This window comes from Camelus dromedarius, chromosome 16 (assembly GCF_036321535.1).
Source record: "Camelus dromedarius isolate mCamDro1 chromosome 16, mCamDro1.pat, whole genome shotgun sequence".
Lineage (NCBI taxonomy): Eukaryota > Metazoa > Chordata > Mammalia > Artiodactyla > Camelidae > Camelus > Camelus dromedarius.
This window is the reverse complement of record NC_087451.1, coordinates 14,814,176-14,833,112: the sequence shown is the minus strand read 5'-3', so window position 1 is coordinate 14,833,112 and position 18,937 is coordinate 14,814,176. Positions and strand designations below refer to the sequence as shown.

At 41.2% G+C, this 18,937-nt stretch overlaps 1 protein-coding gene across 1 annotated transcript in view; it reads left to right on the top strand.

Moving 5' to 3' along the window:
- The window catches only part of HEATR6 (HEAT repeat containing 6), a 34,733-nt gene extending 16,881 nt beyond the window's left edge, over positions 1-17,852 (top strand). Inside the window, exons 10-20 of the mRNA XM_010990495.3 lie at positions 196-402; positions 811-910; positions 7,077-7,432; positions 8,467-8,589; positions 8,947-9,033; positions 11,272-11,406; positions 12,190-12,312; positions 13,000-13,124; positions 13,968-14,064; positions 15,098-15,302; positions 16,941-17,852. Of these exons, the coding sequence (XP_010988797.3) occupies positions 196-402; positions 811-910; positions 7,077-7,432; positions 8,467-8,589; positions 8,947-9,033; positions 11,272-11,406; positions 12,190-12,312; positions 13,000-13,124; positions 13,968-14,064; positions 15,098-15,302; positions 16,941-17,479 (2,097 nt within the window). The 3' untranslated portion in view covers positions 17,480-17,852. The remainder of the gene's footprint in view (positions 1-195; positions 403-810; positions 911-7,076; positions 7,433-8,466; positions 8,590-8,946; positions 9,034-11,271; positions 11,407-12,189; positions 12,313-12,999; positions 13,125-13,967; positions 14,065-15,097; positions 15,303-16,940) is intronic.
- Positions 17,853-18,937: the final 1,085 nt, after the last annotated feature.

Here is an 18,937-nt window from a genome sequence, read left to right as displayed (position 1 = left end):
TTTTTTAAGTGTGAAGGTGGGGATGCAGGTGGCTCAGTTCACAGCTACTTTTGGGACCTGACAGGTAATCCCATTGCCTTTATCCTTCTAATTAAAATGATTCTAAGTACTTTGATTATTAAAAATATACATAGGACAAAGGGGATTTGACTCCTGATTTTTAACTAACTGATGTGAATCATCCTGAAATTTCAGACGCGTGCCTGTGCTCTGCAAGTTTTATCTGCCATCTTGGAAGGCTCAAAGCAGTTTCTTTCTGTTGCTGAAGATACCAGTGACCACAGAAGGGCCTTTACGCCCTTTTCTGTGATGATCGCTTCCAGCATTAAAGAGCTGCACAGATGTCTTTTGTTAGCTTTGGTGGCTGAATCATCCTCACAGACCCTCACTCAGATAATTAAGGTAAATGTCCAGGTTATTCAGTGAGTTCCAGAGGTGGTTATTCTGTTTGTTTTGTATAATGTTTATATCACTCAAAAATAAATTGACTTAAGAATATAACTAAGTAGTAATTTTCTTAAAAATATCCCATTTCGAAGTCTGTTCCTACTTGTCTGATCTTGCCTACAACCTCTGTATGTCTAAATAAATGATTTACTAAAAATACTTCTTTATCTTAAGGATTAAATTGTACCAATGAGAATACAGGTGCTATCCCCTACCCCCTCCAGAAAAAAAAGACAAAAAAGAGAAGGACTGATTTGCAAATAAGTGTAAAGATTTTTGTTTTTAATGAAATGCTCTAAAATTTTGTCTCCTATGCGTTGGCTTAATCAGGCCTATTGATGAGCTGTTGTTTGTGTTTTGCAGTGCCTTGCAAATTTAGTATCAAATTCACCTTATAACCGTCTGAAACTCAGCCTGCTGACCAAAGTCTGGAACCAGATAAAGCCTTATATCCGCCACAAAGGTTGGTGATAGTTTAAAACTGATTGCTTCTTTATATCAATCAAATCTAGATTATTAGTTAAAAAAATATTCAGAGCACTTTTAAAGCTCTAAGGTAGTTCTGTTTATTCTCCTCAAGTTTTGTGGGATCCAACTATTGCTAGAACCCCACGTTTGATCCCTGAAGCCCCAGTGGGCACCACTGGAAAGAAGTGAGCTGGAGAATTACCGGTAAAGTTTAATGTGTCTTCAGTACGTTAGTGCAGTGACCAGAGTATTCCTTTAGAATTAGGATTGAGTGAGTGCTAGGGGTCCTACTCTACTGTATGGTAGTTCTTTCCTTTAGGTGTAAGTAGAGGGTGGATGGGCAGTCAGGTAGACATCAACCTCTTTTTGGAAAGGAAAAGTGGAATATGAAACCTAACTTCTTTAACGTTATCGCCTCTGAAGTTCATATAAAATTCTAGGACTTCAAATCTCCACTAACTACAGTCTTATTTCTTATTTTATGACTTACTCTCACATATAATGTATACGTGCTTGCCTTTAGAACATTTGTTTTTGTTTTGTTTGCAAGCTTCAGCTCAGACAACATTCTAATAAGTTGAATTTTTAGTCAGAATTACAGAACTTGAAGGAGACATGGGTGTTTGTGACATCGTGGCAGAGGTAGGACCCGGCGTCAGTCCACGGGTCTGCAACCCGCTCCCATTTCTGCCATCTCATAGCCATGACCTCAACTTTAACTTCCTATTACCAGAAAGACCTGTGCCTACCTCATAAAATTTTTATGAGGCTTAAATGAGATACTGATGTGTAAACTAAGTCCAACTCACTCCTTTCACCATTGTGTAAGAGGGGACCCAGAAAGATGAATTTTGCCTTAAGGTCTCTCATTACGTTAGTTGTGGAATGAAGATTAAAACAACCCACGTCTTCTGGCTCAGTTCCCTGCTCATTCCACTGCGCTGGCTTTTCTTCATTTGCAATCTGAGGGGAGTGGACCAAGTACTAAAAGTCCTTTCAAGTGTCTGCCTTTGTCCTCCAGCAACCTTTTATTATTAAAATGTTCAGACCCACAGAAAACTTGTACAGTGAGCACCTGTTACCTCTACGTAGACTTAACAGTTGTAAACATTGTCATATTTGCTTTCTCTCTTTCTACATGTACGTATCAGTATATATGTATACATATATGTGTTTATGTGTATATTTTTGTGTGTATGTGCATATTTATATACTCTTTTCCCTTGAGCCATTTAAAAGTAAACTGTAGACATATTTCACCCTAAATACCGCAGCATGCATCTCCCAGAAATAAAGATAATCTCCTAAAAACACACACCATTCTCACACCTAAGAAAGTAACATTGATTCCATAATATCATCTAATATTTAGTCCATATTCAGAGTTCCTCATGTGTCCCCAAAAGTCTTTAAAAAAAAAAAAAAAGTCAGCTTATTGAAGGTTTATGCATTACATTTCATTTTTATGTATCTTTAGCCTTTTAAATTTTTCTTTCTTTTTTTTTAAATTGAAATTACAGTTAACATAAGACCCATGACCAAGAGTGTACTACCAATGTTTTCTTGTGGAAGTTTTATGGTTTCAGGCCTTACATTTAAGTCTTTAGTCCATTTTGAGTTTATCTTTGTATGTGATGTAAGAAAATGGTCCAGCTTCATTCTTTTGTATGTAGCTATCCACGTTTCCTAATATTGTTTACCGAAGAGGCTGTCTTTTCCCCATTACATATTTTTGCCTCCTTTGTTGTAGATAAACTGACCATGTAAGAATGGGTTTATTTCTTAGCTTTCTATTCTGCTCCATTGATCTGTGTGTCTATTTTTGTGCCAGTACCACACTGTGATTACTACTGCTTTGCATTATAGTTTGAAACCAGGGAGCATGGTATCTCCAGCTTTGTTCTTTTTTCTCAAGTTTGCTTTGGCTATTTGGAGTCTTGTGCTTCCATACAAATTCTAGGATTATTTGTTCTAGTTCTGCGAAAAATGCCATTGGTATTTTGACAGAGATTGCATTAAACCTGTGGATTGCTTTGGGTAGTATGGACATTTTAACAGTAGTGATTCTTTCAGCCCACAAACATGGTATATCTTTCCACATATTTGGAGTAGTTTGAGGATTGATATTAAGTCTTCTTTATATGTTTGGTAGAATTCACCTGTGAAGCCATCTAGTCCTGGACTTTTATTTCTGGGGAGTTTTTTGTTTGTTTGTTTGCTTTTACTGATTTGATTTCATTACTAATAATTGGTCTGTTCAGGTTTTCTATTTCTTCTAATTAAGTCTTGGAAGATCGTGTTTTTAGAAATTTATCCATCTTTTGTAGGTTGTCCAGTTTGTTGGCTTATAACTGTTTATAGTAATCTCTTATGATCCTTTGTACTTCTGTGGTGTCAGTTCTAACTTCTCTTTCATTTCCAGTTTTATTGATTTGGGCATTCCCTTTTTCTTAATGAGTCTGCCTGAAGGTTTATCAATTTTGTTTATCTTTCCAGGGAACCAACTTTTAGTTTCATTTATCTTTTCTGTTGTTTTTAGTATGTGTTTCATTTATTTTCACTCTGATCTTTTTTTCCCCTTCCTTCACTAACTGAGTTTTGTTTGTTTTTCTTTTTTTAGTTCCTTTAGTTGTAAGATCAGATTGTTTGAGATTTTTCTTGTTTCCTGGGATACGCCTGTATTGCTATGAACTTCCCTCTTAGAACAGCCTTTCCTCTGCCATACAGATTTTGGAACACTGTTTCCATTTTTATTTGTCTCCAGGTATTTTTTGATTTCCTCTTTGATTTTCATCGATGACCTATTAGTTGTTCAGTAGCATATTGTTTAAATTCCACTTGTTTGTGTTTTTTCCAGTTTTTCATCTTGTAGCTGATTTCTAGTCTCTTTGGATTGTGGTCTGAAAAGTTCCTTGATACAATTTTAATTTTCTTAAATTTGTTGAGACTTGTTTTGTGTCCTAACATGTGGTCTATCCTGGAGAATGAATGTTTCATGTGCATTTGAAAAGACTGTGTCTTCTGCTGTTTTGGGGTGGATTCTAATGTGTCATTTAAGGCTAGTGTTTGTTTACTGATTTTCTGTCTGGATGATCTATCCATTGATGTAAGTGGGGTGTTACTAATATTATATTACTGTCAATGTCTCCCCTTATGTCTGTTAATATTTGCTTTATGTACTTAGGTGCTCCTATGTGCACATATATTTACAAGTGCTATATGTTCTTGTTAGACTGATCTCTTTATTGTTATGTATGTAATGCATTTCTTTGTCTTATTAGTCTTTGATTTAAAGTCTACTTTGTCTGATATAAATATTGTTGGCCCTGCTTTCTTTTCATTTCCATTTGCATGGAATTTTTTTTTCTCTATCATCTCATTTTTGGTCTACGTGTGTCTTTAGATCTGATTTGAGTCTCTTATAGGTAGCATATATACAGGTCTTATTTTTTTATGCAGTCAGCCACCTTATGTCTTTTGTTTGGAGCATTTGGTCCATTTACATTTAAAGTAATTATTGATAGGTATGTACTACTTATCATTTTGTTAATTTTTTCTAGTTATATTTGTTGTTCTTCTCTGCTCCTGTCCTCTTGCTGTCTTCCCTTGTGATTTAACGGCTTTCTTGAGTGTTATGTTTGTATTCCTTTCTCTTTATTTTTTGCGTTTATTATTGGTTTTTGGTTTGTGGTAACATGAGGTTCTTATATAACAACCTGTGTATTTAAAATCTATTTTAAGTCACTTAAGTTCAAGCACTTTCCAAATGCACTACATTTTTATTCCTCCCTCTCCATGTTTTATGTTTTTGATGTCATCTTTAACATCTTTTTATCTTGTGCATCTCTTAACTAATTATTGTAGATATATATGATTTTACTAGTTTTGTCTTTTAAACTTCATGCTGCCTATATAAGTGGTTGATCCACTATCTTCACTATATGTTTGCCTTTACCAGTGAGACTTTTTTTTTCTTTCATAATTTTTATATTTCTATTTATGGTCTTGTCTTTTCTGTTTAAAGAAGTCCTTTAGCATTTCCTGTAAGGTCAGTTTAGTGGCGATGAATTCTTTTAGCTTTTTCTTGTCTGAGAAATATCCTTCAATTCTGAATGATAGCCTTGCCAGAGAAAATATTCTTGGTTGTAAGGTTTTGTTTTTTTTTTGTTTGTTTGTTTGTTTTTTTTTTTTTTTTTTTTTAAGAACTTTGAATACCTTGTGCCATTTCCTTCTGGCATGTGAAGTTTCTGCTGAAAAGTCAGCTGATAGTCTTATGTGGGCTCTTCTATGTGTAACTAGTTTTTCTCTTGCTGCTTTTAATATTCTTTCTTAACTTTTGACTTTATTTATAATGTATCTTGGTGCAGGTTGTTTTGGATTCAATCTTGTGGACTCTCTGTGCTTCCTGGACTTGGATGTCTGTTTCCTTTGTCAGGTTAGGGAAGTTTTCAGCCATTATTCAAATAGATTTTCTGTCCTTTTCTCACTCCTCCTTCTGGGACCCCTATAATGTGAATGTTAGTACACTTGATGTTGTCACAAATGTCCCTTAAACTATCCTCATTTTTCCTGTTTTTCTTTTTGCTATTCCAATTAGGTCATTTTTCACTAGGCGGTCTTCCAGATTGCTGATCTGTTTTTCTGTATTGTCTAATCTGCATTTGATTTCCTCTAGTATGTTTCTCATTTTTGTTATTTTATTCAGCTATTTTATTGTTTGATTGGTTTTTTGGGTTTTGTTTTTTTTTTTTTTTGTCTCTTTGTTGAAGTTCTCATTGTGTTTCCTTTATTTGTCTCCTGATTTCAGCAAGCATTTTTATGACTATTAGTTTAGACTCTTTATCTGGAAGATTGCTTATCTCCATTTTGTTTAGTAGTTTTTCTGAGGTTTTGTGCTGTTCTTTCATTTGAAACATACTTCTTTGCCTTCTCGTTTTGCCTAACCCTTACATTTGTTTCTATGTATTAGGTAGATATATCTCCTGTAGAAGGTGTCTGGGGCCCAGATGTATGGTCCCCCTGGTCACCAGAGCCAGGTGCTCCAGGAGTGTCCCCTGTGTGGGTTGCACTTGCCCTTCTGTTCTGTCTGGGCTGCCCTTCTACAGGCCTGCTAGTGTGTGGAGCTGGCCCCCGGTGCAGCTGGCTGTAAGAGGGTCTGCTCTGGAGGAGCGCTGGCTAGCTGGTTTCTGCAGGTGAATACTGGGTGGGCTGAGTGGTGCCAGTCCATTAGATGCGGAGAGTCAGAGATGGCGCCTGGAGGTACCTGGCCAGCTAGGTAGAGAGGGAGCCAAAGGAAAAAAAATTTTTAGGAGCACTCATCAGCCCATCAGCGCCTGAAGTTCCCTTCAGGCACATGCCTTAAAATTAGTCAGTGACTCTCCACATACGATCAGGCACTTTTCAAGCTGCAGCTTGTGCACTGATACCTGGAGTGAGTGAGTTTTGTGCGCAGCCTTTCAGAGTGGATCCCCGATTCCCTGCAGCCTTCCAGCTCTCTCAGACATCAGCCCTGCTGGTTTTCAAAGCTAGGTATTAGGAAGGCTTGTCTTCCTGATGCAGGTCCCCCCTGGCCTGGGGACCCCAGTGTGGGTTCCGAGCCCTTGCTCCTCAGGGAGGACCTCTGAGGCTGTGACATCGCTCCTGCCAGTGCTTCGCAGCCCTGGAGGTGTAGGCCAGACTGTGTCTCCACCCTCCTGCTTGTCTCAGCGTGGCTTTTGTTTATCCTTAGTTGCGGAAAATCTTCTCTGCTAGTCTTCAAGTCATTCTCAGAGAGAGTTGCTCTATATATAGTCTTAATTTTTGTGTCTGTGGGGCTAGGCGAGGCCAGCATCTTCCTACTGTGCCATCTTGTCCTGCCTTCTCACTTTAGCCTTTTTGACTCTAGAACAGCCTGCCACCCTTTTTTTTTTTCCTTTCATCCTATTGATTTTGGAAGGGTCTAAGTCAGTTGTCGCATAGTATGTCTCACATTCTCGATTTGTTGGATTTTTCTTTATAGGGTTATTTAACTTATACTTCTGTCCCATGTGTTTCCTACAAACTGGAAGTTAGGGCTAGAGGTTTAATTTGATTCAGGTGAAACAAGGACGCCATAATTCTTAATCATGATCCTTATGGTAACTGTTCCCGTGGTGATAGGTTCTTACTGTCTCCTTTGATAGATGTTAATGTTCGTGTGTCAAGTCTCACTCTCTTGGGAGCCATAGTGTCCACTCACGCGCCTTTACCTGAAGTCCAGCTGCTTTTACAACAGCCCTGTTCTTCTGGACTCAGCAATAGCAATTCAGCAACTCCTCGCCTCAGTCCTCCTGACTGGTGGAAAAAAGCCCCTTCTGGACCCTTTCTGGAAGAAGCGTCGGTTAGCTCACCTAAGACGTCTTCAGAACCCTGCTGGCTCATTCGACTTTGCATTTCCATTGTTGTTCTGCCCAAGGAGGATTCCTGCTCAGGTAATGATGCTGGCTCCGCAGGAGGAAGCACCTATGAACCGTTCCCCATGCGCCTGGAGGCCTTACAGGTAGGAGGTTTCATTTCCTCATCTCTGAAATGGAAGTAATCATTCTTCATGGGGTGATTACCTCATGAGGAGCGAGTCTGTGAAAGTAATATAAAACCAAGCCAAGTGTTTACATTGGTTTTAGTGGGAGTTGCATTTTAGGTGTGAATGCTTTGTTTGTTGCTTTGTTTTGGGGGATAGGTGGAGAAGCTTGGTTGTAAAATGTCAGATTCATCCTTTTTTGTTGCAAGGCATTTTAGTCACCGCGGGCATTATATGGCAAGTGGGTGTAATAGATTACATAACAATTCTGAAAGGAATGGTAGAGTTAATCCTTGATTTCTGCATCTGAAAGTATATAAGTAATTTTCTATAAACTTCTCTTTGGTCTTATAGATGTTTAGAGACAACAAAATACTTGCTTCTTTAAGGGGAGAAAATTACTCTAATAACGTATTTGTTTTTTCTGTACTCAAATATGAGCTAAGACACAGGTTTGGTTCTGGGGTCTGCTGGTCTGCTGCTAATTATCTGGCTAATATTAAACATGTTCTTTGCCCTCTTTAACCTCTAACTTTTTCAGTCTTAGGTTTTTTAGCTGACATATTCAGTTAATACCTTCCTCAAAAAATTTTTCTTAAGCTTAAGTGATAATTTTAATGAAGCACATTTTGTGAATTATAAAGCACTTAAAATCAGAGGGTAAGGTGTAACTCAGTGGTAGAGTGCGTGCTTAGCGTGCACGAGGTCCTGGGTTCATCCCTAGTTCTTCCATTAAAATGAACAAACAAACAAACCTAATTACCTGCCCCCAAACAACAACCAAAAAAGGTGCAAAAAATGTTAAAAAAAACTTTCAAAAAAATAATAAAGCAGCACATAAAATCATATGACATACGTAATTGATTTTCATCATAAAATAAAGATTATGATTGTTCTTCATTTCGTTCAACATCTGATTTCAGCTCCTTGTTGAATGTGAGTGATTTCTGAAGTATTGAACTACTTTTCTGGATATTGCTATCCTGAGGGTTAATCCCCTGTTTTCTTTGCAGGTATTGGCTCATCTGGCAAGGGGCTACTTTTCAATGACTCAAGTCTACTTGATGGAGCTCGGAGAGGTGATTTGCAAGTGCATGGGGGAGGCAGATCCATCCGTCCAGCTTCATGGAGCCAAGGTCATTTTCATTAAAAGCCATATGCTTTATTCTCTTTCTTTTATGTTCTTCCCTCTGCTGCATGTCCATCAATTCCAAGTTTCTTCGAGAGATTTCAGGTAGGGAAGTGATACATTCTTCTATTTTCAGCTCTACTTATGAACCCAAAGAATTGATTTGGTAATAAATGAGCAATATGTAGCTGGTGATTTTGCTCCTGGAAAGAATGCCTCTGTGATAGGAGTTACTAACAAAAGAAAGCAAATTAGTTGGAAATTATTCTTCCCCTTGATTTGAAGTGATCTCCGACTGAAGTGGTTTTTTACCTCCATAGTTCTAATACTTATCTCTGGTAATCTATTTCTTTTATCTTGGCAGCTTTTGGAAGAACTGGGTACAGGCTTAATACAGCAGTATAAACCGGATTCCACCAAAGCACCTGATCAGAGAGTGCCAGTCAGCTTGGTAAGTGTCAGTTCATGGATTTCTTTGTTCTTCGTGCTTCAGTCAGTTTTATTTTGACGCTCAATGATAAAGTGGAGTAGAGAGTATGGTTTCTTCCAGTGTCCAAAATTATGGTTTATAATCTAGGATGGATAGGTTTCATGTGCATTTCAGTTTACTTGCAATTCAATATGTGGTAGGATTATGTGTAACACACAACCAGTAATGGAAAAAAAGAGGTTTTTTTGTTTTGTTTTGTTTTATTTTGTTTTTGCACAAAACCTAGTTTGGTTTCTCAGTATGCCCAAGAGGCAGACTGGAGTGGTGGGAAGAGAAAAGTGTTTGGAATCAGAAGGCATGGAACTAAACACTTAATATGTAATTGTGAGCATAGTTTCCTTGTAAAGAGGAATGAAAATCCGTAACTCACAGGACTATGGGAAGATTGAATGAGATGTGAAGATGCTGGTAAATAGTAGCTGCTCAGTGAATCTTACTCCCCTTGACTCCCTCACTGCTGGGCCCCTCACCCATTATTCCCATCCAGTTCTGTGGTCTTAGGTTGTTTTTGGTGCCCCTACACTGTGTCAGTCAGTCTTTGAAGGAGGAGCACGTGAGTCCACCAAAAAAGGCTTCTACTTAGTGCCAGAAGCAAAATCAACTCAACGTTAGTGCTGTTTTCTCCCTCTGCCCTCCCCATCCTGCCTGTTCTTTTTCCCTTCACAATTTCCGTCATCTTTGCAATGAATTAAGATTCTCCAGCCCTAGTCCCTTCCTCTGACTGCCACTGAAGCTGAAATGTCACCATTTGGAGGGGGATGAGTTGAGCTTTGCTATCAGACAGACCTGGGTTTAATCCAAACTTCTCCCCTTGCCCCAAGTGACTTTGAACAAGACTCTTAACTGTTCACACTTAGGTGTTGTTTCATATGTAAAAAAGGGATATACTTTCTGTATGACTTAACTATTGTTGAGTGATAGATTATCCTAAATACTTAGCAGCTTAGAACCATATCCTGCATTCATCCTCTCATACAGTTTCTGTGGCTAGAAATTGAGAGCGAGAATTGAGGCTCAGGTCTCATGAGGCTGCAGTCAGGATGCTGGCTGGGGCTGCAGTCAGCTGAACTTGTCGGGGGTTAGAGGATCTCCTTCCAGGACAGCTCACTCACGTACCTTGCAAGTTCGTGCTGGCTGCCGGCAGCCGGCCTTGCTTAGTGCCGCCCCACGAGGCCCTCTCTGGAGGGCTGCTTGAGTGTTCTCTTGACACGGCAGCTGGCCTCCCCGACAGCAAATGAATCAAGAATTGTGGGTGCAGGACAGAGCTGCAGGAGTTTTATAACCCAGCTTCGGAAGTTCCACACTGTCGTTCCCACCACAGCCTGTTAGTTACACAGGTCAGCCCTAGTCAGTGGGAGGGCGGCCTCCGAAACATTAGGGGGTGAGAATCATTGTGGGCCATCGGGAGGCTGGCGGCCACACACGGCCACATTCTTCTGGTTTGGGGCTGGGAGGGCCCAGGCTGGGTGTCCGGGAGCTCAGATTGTGGGGGCGAATGAACTGGTGTGTGGAACCCTCAACAAAACTCAGGGCTAAATCCGTGGGGCAGGAAATGGAGACACCAAAACCACAGAGGGATTTGTACGTGGACTTGAACTTCCAGGGTTTTTGTAAAGGTTGAGAAGGAAACCATTAAAGGTACTCTGCGGACTCCTGCCTTGAGGGGCTGTGGAGGGAGATAATTCTTCAGAGTGCCTAAAGCAGCGCCTGTGCTCAGTTAAGAATCTCCGCCGCACCAGGCACCGCGCTAGGCGCTTCACACACAGTCTCCATTTTATTGTCACACACACTGCCGGACGGTTGTCTTTGCCCTGTTTTCCTGACGAGGAGCCATGGCCCAGAGAAACTGGACGAGGCCACAGGGACTGGAAGTTCTCTGAAAAACACTCACTGCTGCCACCGCCACTGTTGTTGTGTCCTCATCCTCATCCTCGTCTCCCTCCCCATTGCTGCCATCACTCTTGCTGCAACTGTAGCGGACGGTATGTAGTTTCCCAGTGAATGAAGTGGAAGGATTCAGTTAGTTGTTTTCTAAAGTTCTTTTCATGGCTGTGGAAGAAGAACCAGTAGAAGCGTTCACAGTAAGCTGCTGCTTCCAGGAGAAACCCTTCATGACTGTGGTCACTTGTGGCGGTCTTAGTGTCCAGCTGGTTCACTGTTGTCTCTTGGGCTGCAGTGGTAACCTTGCCCCTGTTCCAGGTGGTGATGTTCTGGACTATGATGCTCAACGGCCCTCTACCCAGAGCCCTGCAGAACTCAGAGCACCCAACTCTGCAGGCGAGCGCCTGTGATGCCCTGTCTTCCATCTTGCCGGAAGCCTTCAGCAGTCTGCCGGTAACCTGAGGGGTGTTTTCTTGTCTTTAATTGGTGACCCTGAGCATCAGAGCTTGAGTTTGATTTTGATTGTTTCACTTTGAACCAGTATTGAACATCATCGAAGAAAAGGTGCTTGTTCTCCTTGAGCGTGGGGTGAGGCAGTGGGGAACAGCACTAAAACCTTCATGTCTCAGGAGAGTTTTCCCTCCCTGTGCTTAGAAGGCAGGCGGTAGGAGCGAGCATAGCAGAGGCTGTAAAGTCAGATTTCAGAAAGATTTCACATCTCAAAGTTAGAAAGACCTGGTTTAAATTCTAGTTGTTCTACTTTCTAGCTCTGGTTATCTTAACTTCTCTAAAAATTAATTTTGTCACCTATAAACTGGAAATGATGTGAACAGTAGCATGAGGCATGTGGAAATACTTAGCTTGGTGCCCAACACACACAGTATTCAAACTGCTGCTTTTCTTTAGTCCTTAGTGGCATTTACATCTGTTCTTATTTCTATAAGTTAGCTTTTATAAAGAAGGCAGCTTGAATAAAGTAGAATAAATGACCCAATTCACCTAATGGTAAGGGGTCAACGTAACCACGGTGCTGCATGTCCTCTGAGGCTAGTGGGTACTCAATTGACAACTGGATCTGAGTTGAACCTCTGTTCTCTGCCAAGTTAGCCTCAAGATCTCAGTTGTATTCAACTCCTGAATGTGGACTCAGAGACAGACGTGTCACGGTCACTCGTTGAAGGCATTGGCTCAGTTATTTCATTTGCGCTTTTTCCTGGCCACCCTTTCCCCTTGCAGGGCGACAGGCAGATCCTGTGCATCACGATGCTGCTGGGGCTGAACGACAGCGCGAACCGTTTAGTGAAAGCGGCGACCTCACGGGCCCTTGGGGTCTACGTGCTTTTCCCGTGTCTCCGACAGGTCAGAGCAGGCACACGCAGCTCGGCTGAGCCTCTTTGTGGTCCATTTTGTTACTCTTTTTGGTTGATATAGAGCTCCTGAGTTGGGCAGTAAAGGAAGATAAATTGCTTTGTAATCTGGTTTCCTGAGTTGCTAATAAATACGGGAATGCCTACAGTTCATTTATTTTTCATTATTTTGCACACTGCCCAGGACCCTAGGCCAATAAATGTTCAAATTAATGGATAATTGAAGCAAATGAAATGGGACGTTACCATACGATAGTAATAATTTAGAAAACTGATGTGGTTTTTACTAAGAAGGAAATAAATTTCTCCTCTACTCTTATCTCACTGAGAAGTGTGTGAGTGAACAGGATGTGTTTCGGAAGTGTGTTTCATTGTCAGCATCTCTTCCTGGGGTGGAAATAAGCCAAGCACAGACTTCACAAGAGCAAAATCTGTAGGCTCCTCGAGTGTGCATGACACATACCAGAATCACTGGAGATTCCCCTGGGGCTTTGATGGGTATCCAAAGTGTAATATATAAGAAGAACAGTAAATTGACTGAGTAAATGAATTTTGATTTCCAAATAGAAATTTGTGGTAAAGACTTACTAGCTTTATCTGAAAATAAATTTGAGAATTTTCAAGATAGCATTGTGAACTCCTGAAGCAACTATAGTGTTTTGTTTTGTTTCTCTTGCAGGATGTCATATTTGTTGCAGACACAGCAAATGCAATATTGATGTCACTTCAAGACAAATCTCTTAATGTCCGGGCAAAAGCAGCCTGGTCCCTAGGCAACCTGACAGACACTCTGATTGTCAACATGTAGGTGATTCAGCTCAGTTCCCCTGGGTGACCTCCGAGGCTAAGGTCCAAGCGCATATCTTTGATCCCTACCATAAAAGAATTAGCAGTAATTCCCCTATATTGTGTTATCAGTCTTCCTGCTTCATTTTGTTTTATATTCCTTCAAGTAATAAGATTAGTAAGCTAGTTTTAATACATAGATACAAAAAATACTGTATACTAATGTAAGTAATATATCCACATTATAGAAAATGTGGAAAATATAAAGGTAAAAAACCCAAACCTTAGTAATGGGTATCCTACATTTTAAATATTGTATTTGTATTTTTTTAAAGTAATGTAGTCACAGGTTAAAAAAATTCAGACAGTATAAAGGGGTATGCAGTGTAAAGCCTCTCTCCTACCTTACTCCCATCGCTTCCCTCCCCAGAGGCAACTGCTCTTACTCATACACCAGTGTCTTGTTTTTTGTCACTTAACTCGAACATATAACATGTATAAGCATTCTCCTGACTTCTGCTGACTCTTTATAAATTGTTATTTATTATTACTGTCATCACTGTGGTGGTTATTTAACCATTCCCCTATAATTGAACATTGTGTTGTTTTAGGCTTTTATATACGTTGAACATTTGGTACATGAAATCTCTATTATGAGATACTCTTTTTGGTTACATCCCTAGATGTGGACCTCCTGGGTCAAAATGTATAAACTCTTAAAATTCTTGGTAAAATCTAAACAGACTTATGGAGCTGTTTTCCTAAAGTTTTTATAGTTACACTGAGTGAATATATTTGTGTATGTATATATTTAATTGGGTTTTACCTTTTAATATGTTTTGTCTGCTTTGGGTGGAACAGGGAAACACCAGACCCAAGTTTCCAGGACGAGTTCTCTGGCCTCCTGCTCTTGAAGATGTTGAGATCAGCTATAGAGGCATCCAAGGATAAAGACAAGGTAGACTGACAGCAAAAGCTAGTATTTCTCAGTTAGATAAAATAGTATTATAGTTTCATTCCACCAAGTTCATCCCTGTTCAAGGGAGATTGAGTGTGTACTCAGGGGTATAGTGTACACTCCACACTTGTACCATTCCTTTTCCCATCTCGGGAAAAGTTTCAGTGCCATTTGTAGGACTACTCCATGATGTGTCCACTTGGCTGGTTTTTTTCCAAAAATCTTTTAAGTAGAATTGACAAGTCAGAAGATGAGTAGCTTGGCTTTGAATATTCCCTGTTACACTGTTAAGTTTAAAAAGTGTAGAGCTGGGCTTTGGGGTGAGGCAAACATGGTGCAAATCCTGGCTTGCCCTTCAGTAGCTGAGTGACCTTTGGTGCGTTATTTAACTTCTCTGAAGGTGAGTTTCCTCATCTGTAACATGGAAGTTGTTACATACACCTCACTGGACTCCAAGATGCCTTTCGTTATAGCACCTAGCACAGAACCTAACGCATACCAAGTGCTTGATGTAGGTAGGTGGTTCTGAAGACCTGGAAAGCCCTACCTCAGACTAATTCAATCAGCATTTCTGGGGTTAGGGCCTGAGAATTGGTTTTCAAAAAAGAAAGCTCCCCAGGTGGTTCTGGTATGCTGCTAAGGTTGAGACTAGTCTAGCAGGAAAGTATTGGGCCGAAATTAATGAAACCGACCTTCTCCAATTCTTGCTGTGAACCAGCACTGTCCTATTGCCCCTGGGCCTTACACACCTTCTTTGCAAAACAAGAAGACTGACCTCTCTGAAGTCTAATCTAACATTTAAAAAATCAGGGCAAGGAGCTCTATAGAACTTCACCTCTCTGATGGCTCAGAATGTGAACCACACAAGACCTTGCTGAGTTCTAAGAACTTGCACCTTTATGGGCTGCATTTTTCATTAGCTCTCTTGCTTTAAGATGCCTTGGGCCTCCTGGGTTTGTTTAAGCAGAAATTATACTTTCTGACACATCTCTTTAGCAAAACAGATTTCTAATGCTTTTACATTTTATTCTAGGTAAAAAGCAATGCAGTCCGAGCCCTTGGAAATTTGCTTCATTTTCTACAACCATCTCACATAGAAAAACCCAGATTTGCTGAAATCATCGAGGAGGCTATCCAGGCCCTAATTTCTACTGTTCTAATTGAGGCTGCTATGAAAGTCCGATGGAATGCTTGTTATGCAATGGGAAATGTATTTAAAAATCCTGCTCTTCCCTTAGGTAAGAAGGGAGGGCCCTTCTCTCTGGTGGAGGGTCTCTTTGGACAGTACACTCCAGGCTACGTTGTTACTGAAGATGTTCACAATATTATTTATCATAGTATTTTAAAAAATGGAAACATACTGAACACCTCAGTTTAGAGGAATGGTGAGATAAATCATGGTATATTATATTCAAAGGGATACATTGTGGCCATTTAAAATTATGTTTACAAGAAGTTTTTGATAATCTGAGAAAATACTTCTGATGTTAAGCAAATTATAACAGGATATGAAAAAATTGTTCCTACAGTACAATCTCCATAAATGTATAGAAAGAAAACTGAAAGAAAATTAGCCTATTTATCAACAGTGGTCTCCTATAGATTGGATGATGGGTAGGATTTTTTTCTGCTTTTCATTTTCTGAATTTTCTACAATGAGTATATATTGTTTTAACAATCAGGAAAAAGTGAAGGGGACAACTGGCATGGGAGAAAGAGGGTATAAATTGGAAATCCCATGTGAGCGCTCGGTGCTGAAGTGGAGTGCTGCAGCTAAGGAGGGGTCTGCCTGAGTGATGACACGCCGTGCACCTTGACAGGTCATCAGTGGCTGATAGCTGCTTAGCTGTTGGAATCCCCAGCCTCCAGATCCCATTCAGCTTAATTGCCAGCATTTGCCTTATACATTTGTCCCTGTGACAAGATTGGAAACATAAGGGTGTGTTACTGGAGAGGTGAAACCGTGCTGGACCAGCAGAGCAAGCATCAAGTTAGGGAAAGCTGGCTCCGCTCCGCTCTGTTGCCAAGAGCACCCAGGCGGACCAGTCAGCCGGGAATCATAGAGATAGAGTGACCTTTGTGGCTGGAGCTCATTGAACTGAGTGCTGCCTGTCCAGGGCAGCAGAGAAGTTGGGAAGGGCTAAGAGAGCTCGGGAAGCTGCATTCTACTCTGATGCCCATCCTGAGGAATAAGAACTCCCAAAATTGAGTGGGAAATGGTAGCTCTGATGAGGGATAAATAAAGCCGGCTAATTTCCTGGGTCCAATAAGAAGGGAGAGAAGACAGAAATCTAGGCATCATCTTCTCAAAATTAGAAAATTGAGCCTTCAGTTTATTTGAGTGCCCTGTTCCCCAGTCACTGCCTCGACAGTATTTTCTTTTTCTTTGCAATAACAAGCGTGACTTGCCTTGTCTGGAGCAGGGTCTAGATGCTAATCTGGGTGATGAACTATTTTTTTGCCGGCATGAGCAGGGCTGAGCATACAGTTGTGCCCTTGCACGCTGCTTGGAAGCACCTAACTGAGAGGACAGGTGGGGCTGCAATTCAGCCCATGCTCCTCCCACCAAGCCTTACAGCCTCAGACCAGCATCTTCCCAGAGAGAAAGCCTCTTTCCAAGTCACCAAAGTCCCTGAGCACGTGGCAGCTCATTTAGGCAAAGAGGGAGCTCTGAGAGTCAGTACTTGGCCACTTACCTAGGATCTTGCAGTCAGTCACTCACCACCCTGATCTTACAGGATGATTGTGACAATTAGAGAAGACGTAATAGATGACTAACTTGAATGCTAGTGTGGGTGCTTCCTTCTGCCCCTCTTCCTCTTGCCCCACTTATTTTTAAACGTTCGTTTGTTTTAATGACCGTGGATCCTTTCTAGGACTGGCCCCATGGACCTCCCAGGCCTACAGTGCCCTGACTTCGGTTGTGACGTCATGCAAGAACTTCAAAGTGCGCATCAGATCTGCTGCTGCCCTTTCCATCCCAAGTGAGCGAGAGCGCTATGGGTCCACTGACCAGTACGCTCACATCTGGAACGCACTGGTCACTGCCTTACAGAAGAGCGAAGACACCACAGACTTCTTGGAATTCAAGTACTGTGCCAGCCTACGGACCCAAATCTGCCAGGCGCTGATTCACCTCTTGAGCTTGGCCAGTGCCTCAGACCTGTCCTGCATCAAAGAAACCCTTGAACTGAATGGGGACATGGTCCAGTCCTATATCCTGCAGTTTTTAAAATCAGAAACAGAGAGAGATGACAGTGGAGCACCCCACAGCCAGCAGGAAAGAGACCAGACGGTCAGAACAGCCCTGGACCACATAAGCAGCGTCCAGGCACCGGCTGGGGACACAGCCAAAAGGGCCGTCGTGGACTTCTTAGAAGATATTCTGACTATTTATTTTGACTCATCTGGATGACAAGTAGCACTCCTAGGATTAACAAATCGGTGAATATTCTACCATACTTTCCAGGTGTCAGGTGATAATAGGAAGAGCTGAGCTGAGCGTAAGATATGTGGGATTTAAGCTGAGGGGCAGAAACAGTTCATCCACTATTTATTTAAAATGAGTTAGCAGCTATTTGCGTTTTTCTCAAAGGGCTCAGCCACTTTAGAGGGTGGGAGCCAAGGAATTGGGTTGTCATGTGGCCTGAGCACACTGGGGGGTTGTGAAGGGTGTTTAGTCTCAGAAGAGTTTGAAAAAAAAAAAGGCAGAAGCGTTTAAGAATTAGAGTGTTGTGTACTGTGTCTCTGGGAATTGCTTTTCTTTTATAATAAACTAATGTAAAGCAGTGTGCCCATAATCTGCTGTTTGTATCAAGCTGCATTTACAGAAAGCCACTAGCGGAGCTGGTGTTCGGCCGGTTTGCACTGGTGCGGCTGCATCGGGTGCTGAAATACTGAAGCGCTTCCTTGCAGGTTGATAAATTGCTGCACTGGGCTCCCCAGGTGGCAACCCTGGAAGACCCCTCCACGCCTTCCCGCAGCCCTGTAAGCAAGAGTGAATGGGCAGGCAGGGGCCGCTGGCCCGGCCCTTGTCCATTTCCCCCTGGCCACAGCAGCAGCTTCCATCTGAATTTCCTAGCGCCCTTCAGAGTGTGGTCCCATATGCTGCATCTGTGGTGGTTTTGCCACCTTTGAAGTTGTGCCTTGAAAAAGGATTATCTGTTCAATTTAGAAGATTGCAGAGAGATTTTTAAATTGTACTTTGATAATGCTCAAGCAGTTATAAAAGTAATTTCTCGCTGAAAAAAATGTTTACATTTAAATTTTGCATTCACCTCTTGACCACCAACAATTTATTGGAAGTGATTTCAGTTGGGAATTTAGAGCTAAGAATCAATTAAAAGATTACATGCTTGTATTTGATGTGGGATAAACAGGAGTCAAGATAGATAGAACGGGTTTGAACTATGTATTAACTGTTGATACTTAGCTTACAATGCATCTTTAAGAGCACATATATGGCTGCAGTTTTTCTCCTTTGCCCTTAGGTTACTCTTTTTTCTTTAATATGTTGCTGATTGTTCAGAAAATACTGTATAGACAGAGACCAGGGAACAGAGGACTCAGATGGCTGACGGCTCACTCTTCTGTCGGTAGAGTACCAGTTTCCAAAGAAACAGACTGCAGGCCCAGGAGCAGCACCCACACAGAGCACGCTTTAAACGTGCTCTTCTTTGGGATGATTCTGGACATGAGTTGTTACAGAGGCTGGGGAACTGAGTTGAACCTGTTCTGACCCTGTGATGAATCTTCGAACTTCCTTCTCTTGAAGGAATGTATTTTTAGCAGCAGCTTGATTACCTGTTTTCATAAAAGTAAAAATGTGTCATAGATAGCTTATTGCTGGTTCTTTGGGCTTTCACTGCACTGG